The sequence below is a fragment of the Nannobrachium achirus genome (assembly GCF_963921795.1).
Source record: "Nannobrachium achirus genome assembly, chromosome: 18".
Taxonomy (NCBI): Eukaryota; Metazoa; Chordata; class Actinopteri; order Myctophiformes; family Myctophidae; genus Nannobrachium; species Nannobrachium achirus.
Window position 1 is genome coordinate 48,865,735 of NC_137825.1, and position 19,842 is coordinate 48,885,576.

The window sequence follows — 19,842 nt, forward strand, 5'->3', positions numbered from 1 at the left end:
TAGGCCTAAATGGGAATTATGTGAGATATGGGTGGGTCAAAGGTTTAGTTTTTCCTGTAATATCTGTACAAGAATCGGGCTGACCAGTGGTTCTCAAACTTGTTCATGTCAAGGACCCTTAAATTACATGTATTTGGCCATCTCAAAATACGTTGTTCCAGGGAAGCAAATTCTTTAACACCTTGACGTCCGAAATAGAATGGTGGTTGGTAGATTAGCCGTGACATTTCTATTATTGTATTGTGATCTGAGACATAATATTATGTTTATAAACATGACCCCGCAGCCCCTCCATCTTGAACAGCGCCGCTGTTTTTTCTTTTTTTTTTCCCCCCAGGCCAGTAACTCACCATGATTTTCTCGATTTCCGTTGGGATAGAATGGGGGTTTTGGCCGATCGTCGATGTCCCCGTGCGTTTTGCGTGCGCGATCCTTTCACGTAAATGTCCCCGCAAATAGTCCATGTGTGACTGAAGAACAGAACTGAAAAGTTTCGCTAGCATAGCCCCAAGCATGGCTGCTGTAGGAGCTCGAGTGTGCAGACAGCAAACGGATGGCTGGGAGTAGCCTTGGAGAAGGAGAGGCGCTGACGTCACCTCTGCTTCATGCACGGTCTGCATGAGCTATCAGTGCACGAGTGGTGACTAGGGAAGGTTAGACGATCGCCGATTTTCGGATCAAAAGCTTTTATTCCGGTTTTAAAGACAAAGTCCGGGAATGTACGACGTGGCTGAGAGTCCCTGGGGGGATGTGCGATATAGTACGGTTTTAACATTAAGGGGCTCCCCTTGGCTTAGAAGGTGTTAATTAAAAAATGTAAAAAAAAAAAAAAAGATATACCGGTATTCAAAGACTTGCACTACAAGACCAGCCTTATCTGCTATTTTTCAATAGTTAAAGCATTAAATAATTCTAGGCCTAAATGGGTTAACTCAGTCGGTGCCATATTTAAAGTGGGGACCTCATATAGTGCCGGTTCACCAACAAAGGGTTAAAAAAATAGTGTGCACGCTGGTGCACACATTCGTGCACAGATCATGCACTATGCATGTGCATGCTTTTCACAGCTTTCAAACAAAAAAATCCGCTTGGAAATCCGTTCAGGCATTCAGGAGAAGGCTGCCCTTATGTTTTCTTCAAATGTAAACAAACATGGCTGCCATGTTTGAAAGATGGGGTTGGTATGGGGGTTAAACATGCAATTTCGCGATCGCGATCATGCCTAGTACACTGTTGGAGGTCCAAATTTTTTTTTTTTTTTTTTTATTATTTTTTTAAAAAAGACGTCCAGAAGACGTCTGGCAGGGAGGTCCATAGTGAAAAAGACGTTTTTATTATAAAAACGTCTTTTTTGGCAGGGTATGAGTTAATATTCGCAGGGTGGCTACTTTGCTCTTACGTCCTGCTCAGTGTTCCCCATACCAAGTATGACTTGAGAGAAGTGATCACTGTGTGAATAATGGCGGCATAGCTCAGGGGTAGAGAAACTGGTATTAGAGCACGAAGGGTATAAATCCCGAAGGGTTCCCAGTTCGAATCCGGGCTCCCCCTGAGTTAATGTCGAAGGGTCCTTGGGCAAGACTCTGAACCCCTAATTGCCTCCGGTGAGTAGGTTGGTGCCTTGCATGGCTTCCTCCGCCACCGGTGTATGAATGTGTGTGTGAATGGGTGAATGTAATGCACAATCTATGTAAAGCGCTTTGGATTAAAAGCGCTATATAAAATGCACCATTTATCATTTATTTAATGGTCAATTCAACATTCACATTCCTGTTCATTACTGTTCTAACTAGTCTCGCGAAGCCAGACAACTATTCCAAAATCTCCGAATGCTATATAGAGTCTGGAACGGCAGCTCCCGAACGGCGAGTATCGGAAGTAGCCACTGCTGCACTGGACTGTAGTCCCACTGGAAACATAACAGAAGCACACTCGCACACCGAGTGCCGCGCTTGCGAGCTTGTAGATCTGCTATTTTTGAAAAATCTTGAACATTTGAATTTTGACCTCATTCTATAAGTGTCTTTTGAATCCTTCCAAGGTTTTTTGGACAAACCTATGTTTCTATGTCAGCAATCTGGCTCGCCATCGTCAAAGAAAAGGTCCTTTTCACTTAACTGGAGCTCAGTTAGTCTGTTCTTGAGAGACTACCATGTCAGTGGCTCTCAAACTTTTTTCATGTGAAGGACCCCCAAAATGATATGTATTTGGCCACGGACCCCTATCTCAAAATATTTCGTTCCAGGGACCACCCAGAAGCAAAATTTGAGTTACAAATGTTCGCTTAAAAAATACATATATTCAAAGATTTGCAAATATTTTCACGACTTTTTCAAAAATAGCAGATCTACAAGCTTGCAGGGCGGCACTCGGTGCCGCGCTGTGAGCTTGTATATCTGCTATTTTTCAATAGTTAAAGCGTTAAATAATGTTAGGCCTAAATGGGTTAAGAAAACATCTGAAAACATCATTGAAGTAACACCAACAACACCAGAGAAAGACGAAATAACGTCCCAAAAAATACTGAAAGGAGACATGTACGCTTCCAGTAGGACTTGTTATTGCTACTGCACCAAGGGAGCGGTTGCGTCACATCCGCTTTATCTCGCACTCATCGTTTTTATTTCCGTGCCCCAGACTGTATAGTCTGGTAGGAAGATAGGCCTCGCGCGCACCCGAGAGATATATTTTTCTAACCTACCTTTTTAGAATCCTTAAGGTGTCTAGTTAATGAATTTTGATGTTCCCAGATCCAATTATTGTCCCATATATGTTTTTTTTAACCATATGTTGTGTCCGTCCTGGATTTTTGGCTGTGAAAACGAATGACTTTAAATCAACATAGCTCCTGAACCATACATCCGACAGAAACCATTCACCCCATGTTATGTTCGTCTTTGCAAGATGAATTGATTGATATGAAGATTTGATGGTTCCATCATGTTTAGTGCATTAAAACCCAAATAAACACAAAAAAGTCAAAATTCGCCTAAACTGGATCACAACAACTCCTCCCCCATGCACCCAAATGATATATTTTTTCTAACATTTGCATTTTTACAATCTTCAAGATGTGTAGTAAACAAATGTTGATGTTCCCCACTTGAAATATTGACACATGTATGTTTATTCTGGCATAGTGTTTGCTATAGTGAATCTTTGCAAATGCAAAAAAGAGAATGTAAAATCTACATAAGGTCTTAACTATACATTATTCTGAGACAAATGTCCAATTTGTCTGTTTCATTTTGGCATGAGGCATTAAGGGAGATGGCTAGTGACATAATATGTACATGTATGGATCATCAATGCTCAAATAAATGCTAAAATGCAGACAATTCAATAGGCGGATTTACATGAGGTCTTAACTATACATTATTCTGAGACAAATGTCCAAGTGGTCTGTTTCATTTTGGCATGAGGCATTGAGGGAGATGGCTAGTGACATAATTTTGTACATTTATGGATCATCAATACTCAAATAAATCCTAAAATGCAGACAATTCAATAGGCGGAATTGGGACAGAGGACATTTACCAATACAAATGAAGGAGTTTATGTTTATTTTTTCATTTTTTTTAATTGTTATACATATGAATGCTTTAGGTGCTTGATACACATATCCCATCGCCAATTCAAAATATAGTGCTAGGTTTAAATTTTGCCTACAGTCTTGGATATCTGCAAACATTTAAAATATACATGTCTTAATTAATGATGCATAGACAAATTAGCCTATTTTGTTTTATTTTGGCATGACATGTCATGCCAAAATACCATTTCATGCCAAGATTTGATTCTAGACAACGTCAGGTTTCCAATGGAACCAACCTTGTCATGCTACCTTGTCTGGCAGGGGGGGGGGGGTAAATGCCTAATGATTCAAAGATAGACAACATTTTGGCAAGGGATAAACGGCCATCACCAATTTTCAAAAGGACCCTTGAGCTTTCGCGTAGATTCATGTGAATGGAAACGTGTGAAGGCCTCCCCTGTACAGACATGCCAAATTTAGGACAATCTAATGCTGTGTTGGGTAAGAACCATGCAGTTTTTTGTATTCAGTACAAATATGTAATTTACGCCTTTTGTAAATCTGTTTATGAACACATACATTAACTACTGTAGGCTACTTTCTTTACAGGGGCGGCATAGCTGAATGGTTGTCCCAGGTTCGATTCCAGGCAAGGGTAGCAATGTTGATCTGTGTGGAGGAAAATAGGTATCTATCTATCTATATAGACCACTGCACTGCATCTCAACTCAATTAAAAGCACATTTAACATGACCACAGGGGCGGACTGGGACTAAAATTCAGCCCTGGCATCTTGGACCAGACCAGCCCCCAACCAGCGCGCGTGCAGACACGGTACCGACCCGACCGTCGGGCCGAGGCACATATACAGTACACAAGCTCTTATTACCCCCATCTTTATGGAATAATAACAACAACAACAACAACATAAATTATAACTACAGACAACTACACAACCCATAAATTGCATAAGTTAGCCTACAGTAACCAACAAGGGGAGTTTGTTGCTCTTACAAGAATCTTCACTTGAGATGATGTACTGGGTCTATCACAAACCTAGACATGTGATTAATGAGAAGTAGAGGACTGTTATGAATGGGTGAAGTATGGACATGATGATTACATGCAAAAATGTGTCTGCACTCTGCATGCAATCAGAACTTTGGCTAGTTAGAATGGAAAACAAGCATATTGATCTGAGAGTTGGACACACACTTGGGTTATATTATATTTTAGAGTGTTGTATTTAATTGCTTAATGTGCAGCATACTGTATAGGTTATATAGAGCATGACAAAAGTAAATGATTGTGCTACTTTATTGTAACTGCAAGATAATGCAGTGTTTTAATAGTAATTGTTGTATTACCTATGATAATGCTGAAACTGAAGACAAATAAACAAAAATACACCATGATTGAAACAATATGTGTACTGACAGTGCCAGTGACACTGAATTCAAAGATCCACATGAGTGGAAAAAGCAGCACACCAAAGTGAAAGTACAAGACAAGCTCAGATATTAAGTTCCATTTATTCTGTGGCACTATCATTTATTTTAGTTTGTTGTCTTTTAACACATAAAGTAGCAGATCTACAAGTTCACCTGTTTATTTTTATTTTCCTTCTATTCTTATTTTTTTGATTTTGTAATTGATGTTATTCTATGCAAAGAAAGTACTGTGTTCTATCCGTCTGTCTTTCAATGTTATATGAGATACATAAAGTGGCTGTGTAAATAAGCCGAAAAGCTCCTTTTAGTTGACCTTATCAGTGATTTATACTGTCATACAGGTTCAGTTTCATGACAGTAGGCCTACAGTTCACTGGTACAAGGTTAACTAAAAGGAGATCCTAGTAAGCCTTTCTGCTTATTTACACTGGAACAATGTGGAACACATGAGAGTTGTGACTGTGAGACATAAAATGTGCTTAATGACTCAGAATGAATATGATTGTTTTCCAGGCAATACATTACATAACTGCATAGGTGCAACACATTACACACACCACCACAGGCAGTCAGACCACACCATGCACATGCAGTTGCAAACTTGCAGACAGTTTCTAGTTAATAATTATGTATTATTTATTCATGATTGAGTCAACTGAACTGTGTTCATAGATAGAGCTAAACAACCATTTCTGAACCATTTTGTTGATCTTGATACTAACCGTTTTACTTTTTGTTTTACCATGTCATCATGACATGAGTAGCAGGAGCATATGTATGTTTATTTCCACACCACACCATGCGTTTTTCTTTTTTTTTTTTTTTTTCAAACCATGCTTGTTTGCTGGGGGGCACACAAAGGCTAAGCCCCACCATGCTTACCACATCACCACTTGCTCCTTAGGCTTCACATAATGGTGGTGGCAAGCCTTCCTCATCAACAAGTATAATTCCCTCCTCCTCCTCCTCCTCACTGTTACAACGTCCTCGGAACTAGCAGCCTCCGCTGGCACTGCTTCACTCTCTGACTCGGTCGGCAAACTGTAACTCGACACCACAGGCTGAGGCTGTGTTGTTGGAACGCTTTTCTTTTCTTCTCCCTCACCTTCTCCTGACCACTTTTAATTTTACGTTTTTTGGTCTCCTGACTCCTCCATTTTCTCTGTTTGTTTTCGTTGAATTTGTACATTGTTTTGTTTGTTTCTTTCTCTCTCTCTCTCTCTCTCTCTCTCTCTCTCCACACTCCTCTCTCCTCCACTCTCCTCTCCACTCTAAGACGGGCTGGCTGGGAGTGGGGGAGGAGGGATTGTAGCAACATGTGGGTGGTACTCCAGGGCCACTGTAGCCTGTGATAGGGCCGCTGGCGCTGCTGGGCCGGGCTGGCCCAGGTATTGACTTGACAGACAAGCTAGTGGGCCAATCATGTGACGTCCCTCTGCTACCGTAATGGTGAGTGTGGCCGCGCACACAAAAACGCGGCCTCTCAGCTACCGTCATTATTATAATTTCTTTTTTTTTCTTTTACGTGATGACCACCGGCCCCAGCGCAGCCCTCCCCCCGGCGGCCCACCGGGCATCTGCCCGGTACGCCAGACGGCCAGCCCGCCGCTGCATGACCACATTGACCAGGTCATCCATATGCTGTACAGTAAAAAAAAACATAACAATGCAGTATAAATAGACATTAGCCTAGCATAAAATACCAATGAATACCAAAAGCAAAACATTAGCATGTAAAGGAAAATCATGGACTGCCAGGAAGGTCTTTAATATAAGATAAAATATCAGTCGACTGGGCAGCTCTGATGTGTAGGGGCAAGCTGTTACAGAGCCTTGGGGCCAGAGGCTGTCCTGCATAGATCACAGTAGTGCATCTGTTGACCACTGTACTACATCTACAGACACTACATTGGTCAGGCATTGACACTAAGGCTTGCCCACCTGCCCCCGGCAGGTAAATAAAACGTCAGGGCAGGTGAAGTTGGCTTTCAGGTTGCCCGACAGGGCAAGTGCTCATTTGAGAGGCGACACAAATGTCTATAAACACAACACCAGATATCTGTCTAAACACCTGAACGTGGCCAGTGCGCTGTGTCTTCTGGTCTGTGGAATGTAAAATAAGAGCACTATTTACTATAATGTGCTGTTTTTACTGTTGCTACATTTAAAACTAGACCAGGTCACCTGGACGTGCCAGACCCGCAATGAAAACTAGTATGGCACTGAACTAACACATGAACACACAGGATTTTATAGTCTCAGCAACAAAGCGTAGTGAGCTTGTAGATCGGCTGTTTTCACTAGTATGGCACTGAACTAACACATGAACACACAGGATTGTATAGGCTGAGCAGCTGGAAATGTTTGTGAGCTTGGAGATGGGCTGAGGAATTTATAGTGTCAGCAGCTCGTCAGCCAACTCAACTCAGCTGGTCCTGTACAGGTGACGGCACTCAAGGCAATCAGCCCAGCAAGGGAAGGGAGGGGCAGATGAGCAGAGGAAAAGAGGGACAGGCAGAGGAGGAAAAGAGGGACCGACAGACCGACAGACCGACCGACAGACCGACCGACAAAGCCTTATGTAGGCCGACCCCCTGGGTCTGGCAAAAATAAAATAACAAGTGTGAAACCATAGACATATTCAATCATAGCTAAAGTATTTGGATTTAGGTGTATTGAGGTATGACATTTTATCGCACAGCCCCAGAAAGTAAAGAAATAAGTGTTAAATTGAGCGGTAATTAAAATCGTACCCATCATTTTATAATGGACGATATACTTTTCGGGCAAGTGGGCATTACCTTCGGGCAAGTAGAAAATGACCTGTACTTGCCCGATGGGCAAGTGCCTCTGAGACCTTAGTGTCAACCCCTGTTGGTCAACAGATGCATTTGAGTAGTCTTGCACTAATGTGGTAAACAGAATACAACACACAGTTGCACTAGAATGGTCTACAGATCACAACAGTGTTCTACAAATGTATTACAGTGGTCTATAGATGTAGTACAGTGGTCTATAGATGTAGTACAGTGGTCTATAGATGTAGTACAGCGGTCAAAAGATACACTACTGTGGTCTATGCAGGACAGCCTGGGGCCCCTCAGGCTCTGTGATAGCTTGCCCCTACACATCAGAGCTGCAGTCTTTATTAAAGACCTGCCTGATCTTTAGCTGAGACTGGCAGTCCACGATCTTCCTTTACTGATGCTAATGTTTTGCTTTTGTTTATTTTGATATTCTATGCTATTTATATTGCATTGTTACCGGTATGTCTTTTCTATTATTGTTTTTAATTGTACAGCACTTTGGGTGACCTGGTCATGTTAAATGTGCTTTAGAAATGTGCTTTTAATTGTGTTGACGTGAGATGCAGTGCAGTTGTCTAGATAGATAGATAGATAGATATTTTCCTCCACACACATCGACATTGCTACCCTTGCCTGGAATCGAACCTGGGACAACCAGGGACTCTGGTTCCCCAGGCAGGCTCCCCAACTATTCAGCTATGTTGCCCCTATAACGACACTACAGTAGTTAATGTATGTGGTCTAAAACAGATATACATTTTTACATATTTTACTGGATTAAAAAACGGCATGGTTCTTACCCAAAACTGCATGGGATTGTCCTAAATGTGGCATGTCAGTACAGGGAAGGCTTTCACACATTTCCGTTCACATAAATCGAGGTGAAAGCTCGATTGTCCATTTGGAAATTGGTGATGGCCGTTCATCCCTTACCAAAATGTTGTCTATCTTTGAATCATTAGGCATTTACCTGCATGGCAAGGTTGGCTCCATTGGAAACCTGAGGTTGTCTAGAATCAAATCTTGGTATGAAATAGTATTTTGGCATGACATGTCATGCCAAAATAGAACAAGATAGGGTCATTTGTCTATGTGTAACCCTGGGTTCGAACCCGGGCCTCGCACGCGAAGTCCAATATCTTAACCATCGCTCCAAAGGGATATCCCTATGGAACAAGGGAGATACTAGACTTTTGAGGCTTCAAGGCTGGGGCTGCGACTCTCTCCGCCACATTCACCCCCCTTTAGACCTCCTCCTATGGGGAAGACCGATCCGGGACAAAGCACCATTGTGCCGCCCCACCCGGGCTTCGAACCTGGGCCTCCCACGCGAAAGTCCAATATCTTAACCATTGCTCCAAAGAGCTATATCTATGGAGGGAGATACTAGACCTTTGAGGCTTCAAGGCTGGGCCTGAGACTCTCTCCGCCACGTATGCATATCATTTAATTAAGATGTCATGTATATTTGATATTGTTTGCAGATATCCAAGACTGTAGGCAAAATTAAAACCTGGCACTATTTTGAATTGAGGATGGGATGTGTGTATCAAGCACCTAAAGCAAAGCATTCATATTAACACTTTGAAGAAAGAAAATGCCTATGTCCTCTGGCCCAATTCCGCCTATTGAATTGTCTGCATTTTAGTTTGAGTATTGATGATCCATCACTAGCCATCTCCCTCAATGCCTCATGCCAAAATGAAACAGACCACTTGGACATTTGTCTCAGAATAATGTATAGTTAAGACCTTATGTAAATCCGCCTATTGAATTGTCTGCATTTTAGCATTTATTTGAGCATTGATGATCCATACATGTACATATTATGTCACTAGCCATCTCCCTTAATGCCTCATGCCAAAATGAAACAGACAAATTGGACATTTGTCTCAGAATAATGTATAGTTAAGACCTTATGTAGATTTTACATTCTCTTTTTTGCATTTGCAAAGATTCACTATAGCAAACACTATGCCAGAATAAACATACATGTGTCAATATTTCAAGTGGGGAACATCAACATTTGTTTACTACACATCTTGAAGATTGTAAAAATGCAAATGTTAGAAAAAATATATCATTTGGGTGCATGGGGGAGGAGTTGTTGTGATCCAGTTTAGGCGAATTTTGACTTTTTTTGTGTTTATTTGGGTTTTAATGCACTAAACATGATGGAACCATGGCATGGTTTCTGTCGGATGTATGGTTCAGGAGCTATGTTGATTTAAAGTAATTCGTTTTCACAGCCAAAAATCCAGGACGGACACAACATATGGTTAAAAAAAACATATATGGGACAATAATTGGATCTGGGAACATAAAAATTCATTAACTAGACACCTTAAGGATTCTAAAAAGGTAGGTTAGAAAAATATATCTCTCGGGTGCGCGCGAGGCCTATCTTCCTACCAGACTAGTATGCCGGGAGCATTTGCAAATCGCGTTAGGCACCAGTCTGGCCACGCGAGACTATGTTCTAACTGACAAGGAATATGGAGGCTAAAAAATGTTTCCTCTTCCCTTTCAGACCAAGCAAAGCTATTTGTTAAAGTCTTCACAGAGATAGACAGAATGCCTCAGCTCCTTGCCTACTATTACAAGTGTCATAAGGTAAGACTACAATACATCAATTAAAGGTGATACACCATGCATTTAAAAAGTATTTATGACATATTGTTTATGTCCCAAAAACGTTTTTCAAAGGGTTTGAGGCTAAATTACCACTCCTGAATAGAGAGCCTCTCATTTTTGAATGGCTCTCAGAGCATTTCAGCTGCAGTACCACCTTTGGCCTGAACTGTGCCACCCCCCCCCCCCCCCCCCCCCCCCCCCCAAAAAAAAATATTTTTGAAAAAAAAAAAAAAAAAAACTTTTTGAAAAAAATCTTTAAAAAAAAAAAAAAAAACTTTTTAATTTTCATTTATTTTTTGATGATGACGTCACAATCGGCAGATGACGTCACAATCGGCAGCAAATCTGGATAGCCTGTTTTGAGAACCCGTGGGATACTTTTAACCTTCACCTTCTCAAAACCAGAGAAAGACACAACGGTCAGAAATGGGACTTTGTGAGGATAGAAGGTGCTAGTGGGACCCCAAAAAAGGTTTTAAAATAGGAAAAGTGACATTTCATGGTGTATCACCTTTAAACATGTTGTAAACCTATTACACATATATCATCTTTATTCTTTATCTTAGACATACCACCACATAGGAGACATACAAGATAAAAAGACATGTAAAAGATATTAACATATCAACATATCATTAACGTACACATTTCAACATATAAATTATTGTACATGTCGTAAACATATTAACATTTGGTACTCAAACGTCTGCCCTTTCTGTTTAGGGGTGACTTTACACATTTAAGAGTGTAACCCTACTGGCGCCTGTTTGTGTCCGTAATAGTCGATGCCCAAGGAATGTTTTTCGTGCAAAACAAATGCTTGCATTGGATTCAGAATCGTGAAAAATCCCTAGTTTGACCCCTCACATGCTACTTGAAGCAGATGTATTTTTTTGTATTATGTTCCTGGATAGTTATGTCAATAAGACCCCAACTTTGATTGGCTCCCACAAAGTTTCCCAAGGGAGTTCGGTTGGAAAAGAGGTGATAGTAGACACCATTATGAACACATTTTTGAAGAAAGCTAGTGGTAAGCATTTAGTTCAGGAGAGAGTTTTCTGCTGGTATTAGTGTATCAAAGGGTGCGTTCGGAAATGAGCACCGGGTCGGGTTAGGGTTAGTTTTAGGCATAGTTTTACTGCGGTTAGGGTTATGGTTAGGGTGGGGTTTAGGCATAGTTTTACTGAGATTAGGGTTAGGATTAGGGTTGGGTTTAGGCACTCACTACACTGAGCACACGCGGTGCGCATTTCCGAACGCACCTTTTGATACACTCGGACTGAAACACCTGCAGAAAACACTCTCCCCATTTAGTTCCCAGATTGGTCAAAGACCTGGCTGACTCTTCCTAACTAATTGTGTGTGTGTGTGTGTGTGTGTGTGTGTGCGTGTGCGTGTGCGTATGTGTGTGTGTCTCCAGGGTCAGTTGGTGAGTCTGTGGCAGGACCTCTCTCAGAGTGAGCTGAGTTTGAACCAGCAGCTCTCTGAGTTCTACGACACCTTGCTCTCCACCTGGCACTCTCAGCTGCAGTGGAGCAGCCAGGTACTGTGTGTCTGTCTGTGATTATACACATACAGTGCCCGCTAGAGGGCGCCATAGGCTGCTGGGTGACCAGAAAAGCCAGCTGTATTATGCACAAGCCTTGCTTTGCGCAGCCGAAGGGGCGTCAATTGGGTATGGCAGGGGTATGCAGCTGCCATACACTTGGTCCAGGGGGGAAAATAAATGTTACCTTTAAATATAAATCCATGAATGTCTCTTTGTCTATCCGTATTATGTTGTTAAATTACAGTAAAATAACTACAAAATGTTACGAAATGGTCACGTTAACAAGGTATTGTGGCACGTTTACTAACATGCCAAGTTTAGCTGCACTTGAACAACCATTCCAGGCTGCCATATCCAGCCCCAAGAAACCGTAGAAACGGGGGGAAAAAATATGTACTTCTTAAGGTATGGCAACATGACTGGTGTCTTGCGACACCAGTCATGTTGCCATACCTTAGCTTTTTCTGAACTGACGCCACTGCGCAGCCGTGACGCACGTGAACACTTTCGTGCGTGTCATGAATATGACCCGGATGAAGTTAGCTTGAAGTTACCTATAGGCTAACACTACTGTTAGAAGCCCAATTTTCGGCGATTTAGCCGTGAATAAACCTTATCCTCTTCCATAAAAGCATAGATCAGAGAAAAAGAGCTTCAAAGATCTGAGGATGCATTGGATTCAATGGCAAAAAACGCGCAACGCTCTCGCGGGCCGATGTAAACAGATCGCGGCCGACGGACTGCTCGAAAATTTTGCCCGGGGCTTCAGAAAGGCCTTTGGGTGTTTATTTAACTTTAGTGCCTTTCCCTAATTAGTTCGGGATTGGCACTAGATAATATACTTTATTTACAATAACTAGTCCTGTGCCCGGGGGTTGTGCACAGTATGCGAGGGATTGAATGTAGGAGTCTCAGAAGTAATATTGGAGAACCCAGACTACGATTGGTCGGTGAGTGATCGCGTTCGGCCGATAATGCCTCTATCGGCTTTGATCGGTATCGCTAACGGCTTTGCCGATCTACAAGCTAGATCAGCTATTTTTTACAATATTTATCTGTGGGACTGAATGTAACCTCAGCTTCAACTCCTACAAGTTGAATTGGATACTAAAGGACCTCAGCCTGCAATCTCCTAAAGTTTATACTCAACCCATTTAGAACGGGTACACATTATTGTGTATCATTATTTTATGCTTTAACTATTGAAAAAAAAGCAGATATACAAGCTCACAGCGCGGCAACGAGTGCCGCGCTGCCAGCTTGTAGATCTGCTATTTTTGAAAAATCGTGAAAATTTGAATTTTGACCCGATTCTATAAGTGTCTTTTGAATCCTTCTAAGGTTTTTTGAAAAACCCATGTTTCTATGTCAGCAATCTGGCTAACCATTGTCAAAGAAAAGGTCCTTTTCACTTAACTGGAGCTCAGTTAGTCTGTTCTTGAGAGACTACTATGCCAGTGGTTCTCAAACCTTTATGTGAAGGACCCCCAAAATGATATTTATTTGTTAGTGTGGTATGTGGCTGATGTAGCCTCCATATGTGGGCATTCCCATATGAAGTCCTGTCAGATATGGGCTTAACTCATTGGTTGTTTACAGCCTAGGAAACCGAAGATTTTTCTATGTCTTTCACTGCTGGCTTCTCCTACCTGTTAACGCGGGCGCTAATCCAGTTCCCAACGTGCGCGATCGGACACTATGCTATGCATTGTGTGTTCGCGTATTCCATCAGTATTCCATCCGTTCTCCATCTGTAAGCCGTGGTGTTTACACAGAAAGCTAACGGGCTGGAATAGAGGACGTCGGTCCGCTCCATAATGTGTCCGTGTAGAAACCGATCCCGGAGCATTAGTTCCGACCTATTTTAGTTCAGTTTCGATCATTTTTTATTTTATTTTTATTAAAGCTTATTACATCTTCGGGTTCCTCGGGCATGGCGGAGAAGCCCTACAAAGGGGTATTTTTTGGGCAGCAGTTTAATAGTGTTGACATGCAGGGATCTCCATATAAGGGCATAAAAGGGATTCTGTTAATGTGGTTCCCCTGACATCTCAGTGATGTCAGAGGTTGATGTCAGAGCGCCAAACCGAGCATAGACGGACGGAGACAAGATGTGACCGCTTAGTTTCATACTAAACTGCCACCTACGCTCGCAATAATTGCACTATGAAAACGGTCACAGCTTGTCTGTTTGTATCTCTGTCTGTCACGCCTGACACTGTGGTTCTATGGGTTTGTCACTCTGAGATCATGCTCTGATGTCACTGTGATGTCAGAGGAACCACTCTTAACAGAATGGGTTTGCCGCTCTTTTATGCCCATATATGGAGATCGCCAATGTCATCACGAGTCACGCTTGCAAATTAACCCATTTAGAACGGGTACACATTAATGTGTATCATTATTTTATGCTTTAACTATATTATATTAACTATAATACTTTTAACTTTAAATAGCATATATACAAGCTCACAGCGCGGCACTCGGTGCCGCGCTGCGAGCTTGTAGATCTGCTATTTTTGAAAAAACAGAATTTTGACCCGTGTCTTTTCTTTGAATCCTTCTAAGATTTTTTGAAAAACCTATGTTTCTATGTCAGCAGTCTGGCCAGCCATCGTCAAAGAAAAGGTCCTTTTCACTTCTTGAAAGACTACTATGTCAGTGGTTCTCAAACCTTTTCATGTGAAGGACCCCCAAGATGATATGTATTTGGCCACGGACCCCCATCTCAAAATATTTACTTCCAGGGACCCCCTAGAAGCAAAATTTGAGTTACAAACGTTCGCTTTAAAAAATACATATATTCAAAGATTTTCACACATTTTCACGACTTTTCAAAAATAGCAGATCTACAAGCTCGCAGCGCGGCACTCGGTGCCGCGCTGCGAGCTTGTATATCTGCTATTTTTCACTGGTTAAAGCATGCAATAATTCTAGGCCTTTAATTCATCTTCTCTATGGCGTGCTTGCATGACACCACAAAAGCATTTTCTCACGCGTTGCTCCCGATGACCACTCCTCTGCCCCCAGGTGTTCAAGAACCCGTACGAGGTGGTGACGGTGCTGCTGATCCAGACGCTGGGCGCCGCGGTGCCCTCCGTGCCCGTGTGTCTGGGCGCGGCCATGGAGCACGCCGCCCAGGAGGAGCGCCTGGACACCCTGCTGGAGCTCCACCACACCACCGCCGCCTTCGGACGCGGCCTGGAGGCCGCCATGCTTCCCCACCTGGGTCTGTCCCCACCGGGTCATACACGCACACGCAATAGCCGAATGGACGATACTTTAGATCAGGGATTCCCAAACATTTTTGTCTCAAGGCACCTCATAAATATTGTTTTAATCCGAGGCACCCCGACATTGTAATTTTCACTCCCAGCACCTTATATTTATAGCATATCGTCGTTGTCGGGTGGAAACCTTGTATGTCCAAAACCGTTCGTTTTGTATTTATCATCTATAAAATGTACTAAACTAGTGAAAACAGCAGATCTAAAAGCACACAACGCCTCGCGATGCGAGGCGTTGTGTGCTTGTAGATCGGCTGTTTTCACTAGTTTTGTGCGACGGTCTTGTATGATGAAGCAGGGCAAAAGACGTACACATTTAGAACTTGGAGATACGAGGTTTCTGCCCGACAGTGACGATATTTTAGTGATTATGTTGCGAGGAAAACATTGAGATAATAGCCATTTTGGTTAGAACTGACTGCCGTCATGGCACCCCAGGGTGCCCCGTCACCCACTTTGAAAACCCCTGCTTTAGATCAGTGGTTCTCAACCTGTGGGTTGGGGCCCCAGCGGGGTTATTTTGGAGGGTCTCCAGATGATTAACTTAATGTGCAACATTGTTTTCTCACTCAACAGTAAACAAACCAGCATAACGTTTAAGTGTATAGAGGGCACATGCACATTTCTAAAGTGGCAATTTAAGGACTTTTTCATAGCTCTAAAATGACAAATTAAACATTGGCCATATTGACAAATATTAGAGGCAGAAATGGTGAAAATAGCCGATCTACATGTTCACAACGCCTCGAGCATGTAGATCGGCTATTTTCACAATATAAAAAAATAAAAATTACTATTTTGGGGGGTCGCGGCCTGAAAAGGTTGAGAACCACTGCTCTACGTGACCATTGTCTTCATGCCGCTTAACTCCTGTAAAAGAGCTTCTGCTAAATGCCTATTGTAAATTATAATCAGTGTTGCCAGATGTACGATAATTATCGTATTTGTACGATAATTTGACCCTCTGTACGATGTACAATCAATAATTCCAAAATAATAATAATTTCGGCATATTGCCAAAAAGAGCGTGAATTCACAAAATTCCCTGGCTGCTGATCTGGGATCCGATTTGGCTTCTCAAAATAAGCCAGTAAATCAGTCAAGCTGACCCTAGATCTGCACTTGGAAGCATTGAAAACACCGGTCGTGTCTTTCCAGACCAGTTTTAGGCTTTTATTTGTGTAAGCTCCAGGAAGTTTCCTGCCTGCCTCCACGCAGCTTATGATGCGTTTTTGTCACACAGGAGTCTCAAACAAGGTTGTTTCTTACACTAAAGACGCATTTCTTTTTTAAAGATTTGTTTTTTTTTGGGCTTTTCGTGCCTTTATTTGATAGGACAGTAGACTGACAGGAAATGGGGAGAGAGATGGGGAATGACATGTGGCAAAGGTCGTCCGGATCGGGAATCGAACCGGCGACGCCAGCAATATGTGGTATGCGCCTTGACCACCAGACCAGCGTGCGCCCCAAAAGACGAATTTTTTGGTGTAATTACTTTTTTACGCGGGTGATTTCCCTTTTTTTGGCGGTGTACGATAGTTTTATGTCAAATACGATAATTCAACATTTCCCATCTGGCAACACTGATTATAATGCACATCCTTCCGCACCGTGTCCCAGGGGAGAACAACCTGTTGAAGGTGAACGAGCTGGTCAACGCCCTGTACGACCCCTACAAACCCTACCAGCTGCAGTACGGAGACCTGGAGGAAGCCCACCTCCTCATCCAGATCAGTGCTGTACCTCTGGTTAGATACTACACACACACACACACACACACACACACACACACACACACACACACACACAGGGCTGTCACAATTATTACATAATCGTCTAATCGTGATTTTTTGACATAATCGTGATTATTTTTCATAATCGTCATAATCATTTCCATGTTGAAAAATGTTCATATATTTTTATATTCAAAAATTGTGGAAATAGCAGATCTACAAGCTCACAAGCTTGTAGATCGGCTATTTCCACTATCAAAGTTACTTTTTAAGTAGTAAGTTGTCAAATATGTCAGTAATTTCTTTGTATATTTAGGTTATGTGTCATATCTACCATGTACAACTTCAAAGCCTAAAAGCCAAAACAGAAATGTAATTGTCAAGGACAAAAACACAATTAAATCGTTAATCGCCAATTATTTGAGTGACAATTAATCGTCATGTAAAATGTCATATCGTGACAGCCCTACACACTAGGCCCCTGCAAGCCCGACGGGACCCGACCAGGTCCCGGCCCGGCCCGCCAAAACGGGCCGGGCTCGGGCTCGTTTCAGAACTCACCAACGGGCCTAGGGCCGGGCTCGGGCTCGAACTCACACGCTCAAATATAATCATTACCATATCATTTTGCGCAGTGAATTTTACCCTATTCAAGTGGACACTTGGTGGGGGCATGTCCTTGGCTGCGCGCTGCATGCTGCCTGTATAGTCACGTGATAACAACAGCTCAGAGAGGAACTTCAGACAGTCACACTGACATGCACACAAACTGCGTTGGCCGCTACACACCGTGTTGTCGTCGGGAACGATTAATGATGGATCATGGATGCTAATAAAATAACGGAGAGGTTGGCTCGAGGGGAGCTCCAAGCAGTAGCAAATGTAGCAGGAAAATCAGAGGTTTGGAAGCAGTTTGATCTGATTACTACGCTAACAAACGAGCAAGCAGGTTGTGTACAGTGCAGAAAATGCAAGCACGTCCTAACATATAACAGTAAAGGATCGGGGACGTCTCATTTAGTGCGACATATTGACCGCGGCTGCACAGGCACTGCCAGTGTTGCACGACAAACAGCAATTCATGATTATGCCTCTAAGCCAGTGCCAGCAGCTGCGAAATCCAAAATCACTCAGAGGTGTGTCGAATTCTGCTGCGAGGACATACGACCATTCCTAACAGTGGCTGGAGGAGGATTTGAAAAGTTAGCGCAGGAACTAATTAACATCGGCGCAACTTATGGTCGACTGGAGGCAAAAATGTTACTACCTGATCCCACAACTGTCTCTCGTAACTGCCTCGCGAAGGCAACAGAAAAAAGAGAAGTGCTTGTTGCTGAAATCAAAGGGGTGATGTTCAAAATTCAAGTCGGGATGACCACAGACATGTGGAGCGACGACTACCGTAAGGTTAGTTATATGACCATCACATGCCACTACGTAACGCCAGATTTCCAACTCAAGAGTGCTGTACTCACCACGCCAATGTTTCCCCTCGAGGACTCCAAAACAGGCGATAATATCCGCAGGGAATTGCAGAAGCACCTCGTGACAGTTCTCAAGTTTGATCCCTCTGTGATGAGCAATGTGGTCTGGGTGACAGATCAGGGGTCTAACATCGTCAACGCGCTGCGACGGTACCGCCGCTTGGACTGCCAAGATCATGTTTACAACACAGTCCTCCGCCATGCATTGGATATCAAGGAGCTGACTGAACCAGTCCCAGAGGTTGCTGCAACGCTGCTGGCAGTCAAGAAAGTTGTCCGGTTTGTAAAACAAAGTGGGATGGCAAGCCAGTTATCCAAGGCCGTTCAACAGATGGGGGAGACACGTTTTAGCACTGTGTATCTTACACTAAAATCTGTCCAGGACGTCTATGGTGAACTAGTGGAAAAGCTGGACCGCCGTGGAGAGGGCGATAAAATGGCAGACGTGTCCCCCGATGTAGTGGACTTTTTGGTCAGTTTTCTCAAAGAGTTCTATGACGCTCAGCGGGAGATGGAAGGCGAAAAATACGCTACACTGAACCTGGTTGTGTGGTGGCACGAGAGGCTGAAGCGTCATTGCCAACCATCAAGCACAGACCTGCCTTATCAGGCTATCATCCGCCAGCGCCACTTGGAGTGGATTGATAAAAAGATTGACATTCAGCCGCAGCATAAACTGGCAATGTTCTTATGGCCAAAGTTCAACCAGCTCCGTATGTTCACTGCCACTGAGAGAGTTGCCATCCTGCAGGACGCAAGGAACTGGATAGCGACCTTTAAAACAAGTGATGAGGAGCAACAGGAGCCAGGTGCGCCAGACAACCAGCCGCCAGCAGCAAAAAAGAGACCAGCGGCTGATTTTGAAGCGGAGTGGGAGAACGTCACTACAGGAGGAGACGACACAGACGTGGATGAAGTCAGAAGATACCTGGACCTTAACCCCACCATGGATGATGATGATGATCGAGACTTGCTGGCTTGGTGGCGTCAGCACGAGAACACCCTTCCTTTTCTTTCACGGCTTGCCCGTCAGGTGAGAACGCTCAGTAACAAATTGTCTAGTTAAATCATAGCATAGTGATTTATTTTAGACCTCAAGTTAATGAAATGAACGAATTTCCTATGTGCTTTTAAATGTTTTGAAATAGTTATGATGTGCAGACTTTGTGTAAATAATAATAATAATAATAATAATAATAATGTAATCTATAACTCCCCAGGTGCTGAGCATCCCTGCTAGTAGCAGCAGCAGCGAGCGTGTCTTCAGCGCAGCAGGGAGGACAGTGGAGGAAAGGCGAACTGGATTAAATCCCGAAACTGTTGATGCTATCCTTTTTCTTCACGGCGCTCGTGAGCAGATTC

The 19,842-nt window shown here is 42.9% G+C and overlaps 1 protein-coding gene across 2 annotated transcripts in view; it reads left to right on the forward strand.

Moving 5' to 3' along the window:
- cog7 (component of oligomeric golgi complex 7) overlaps nt 1-19,842 on the forward strand; it is a 62,791-nt gene that overhangs the window by 18,366 nt on the left and 24,583 nt on the right. For both annotated transcript variants that reach the window (XM_080747075.1, XM_080747076.1), the window contains exons 5-8: nt 10,324-10,406; nt 11,848-11,970; nt 15,007-15,205; nt 16,884-17,011. In XM_080747075.1, the coding sequence (XP_080603201.1) occupies nt 10,324-10,406; nt 11,848-11,970; nt 15,007-15,205; nt 16,884-17,011 (533 nt within the window). The remainder of the gene's footprint in view (nt 1-10,323; nt 10,407-11,847; nt 11,971-15,006; nt 15,206-16,883; nt 17,012-19,842) is intronic.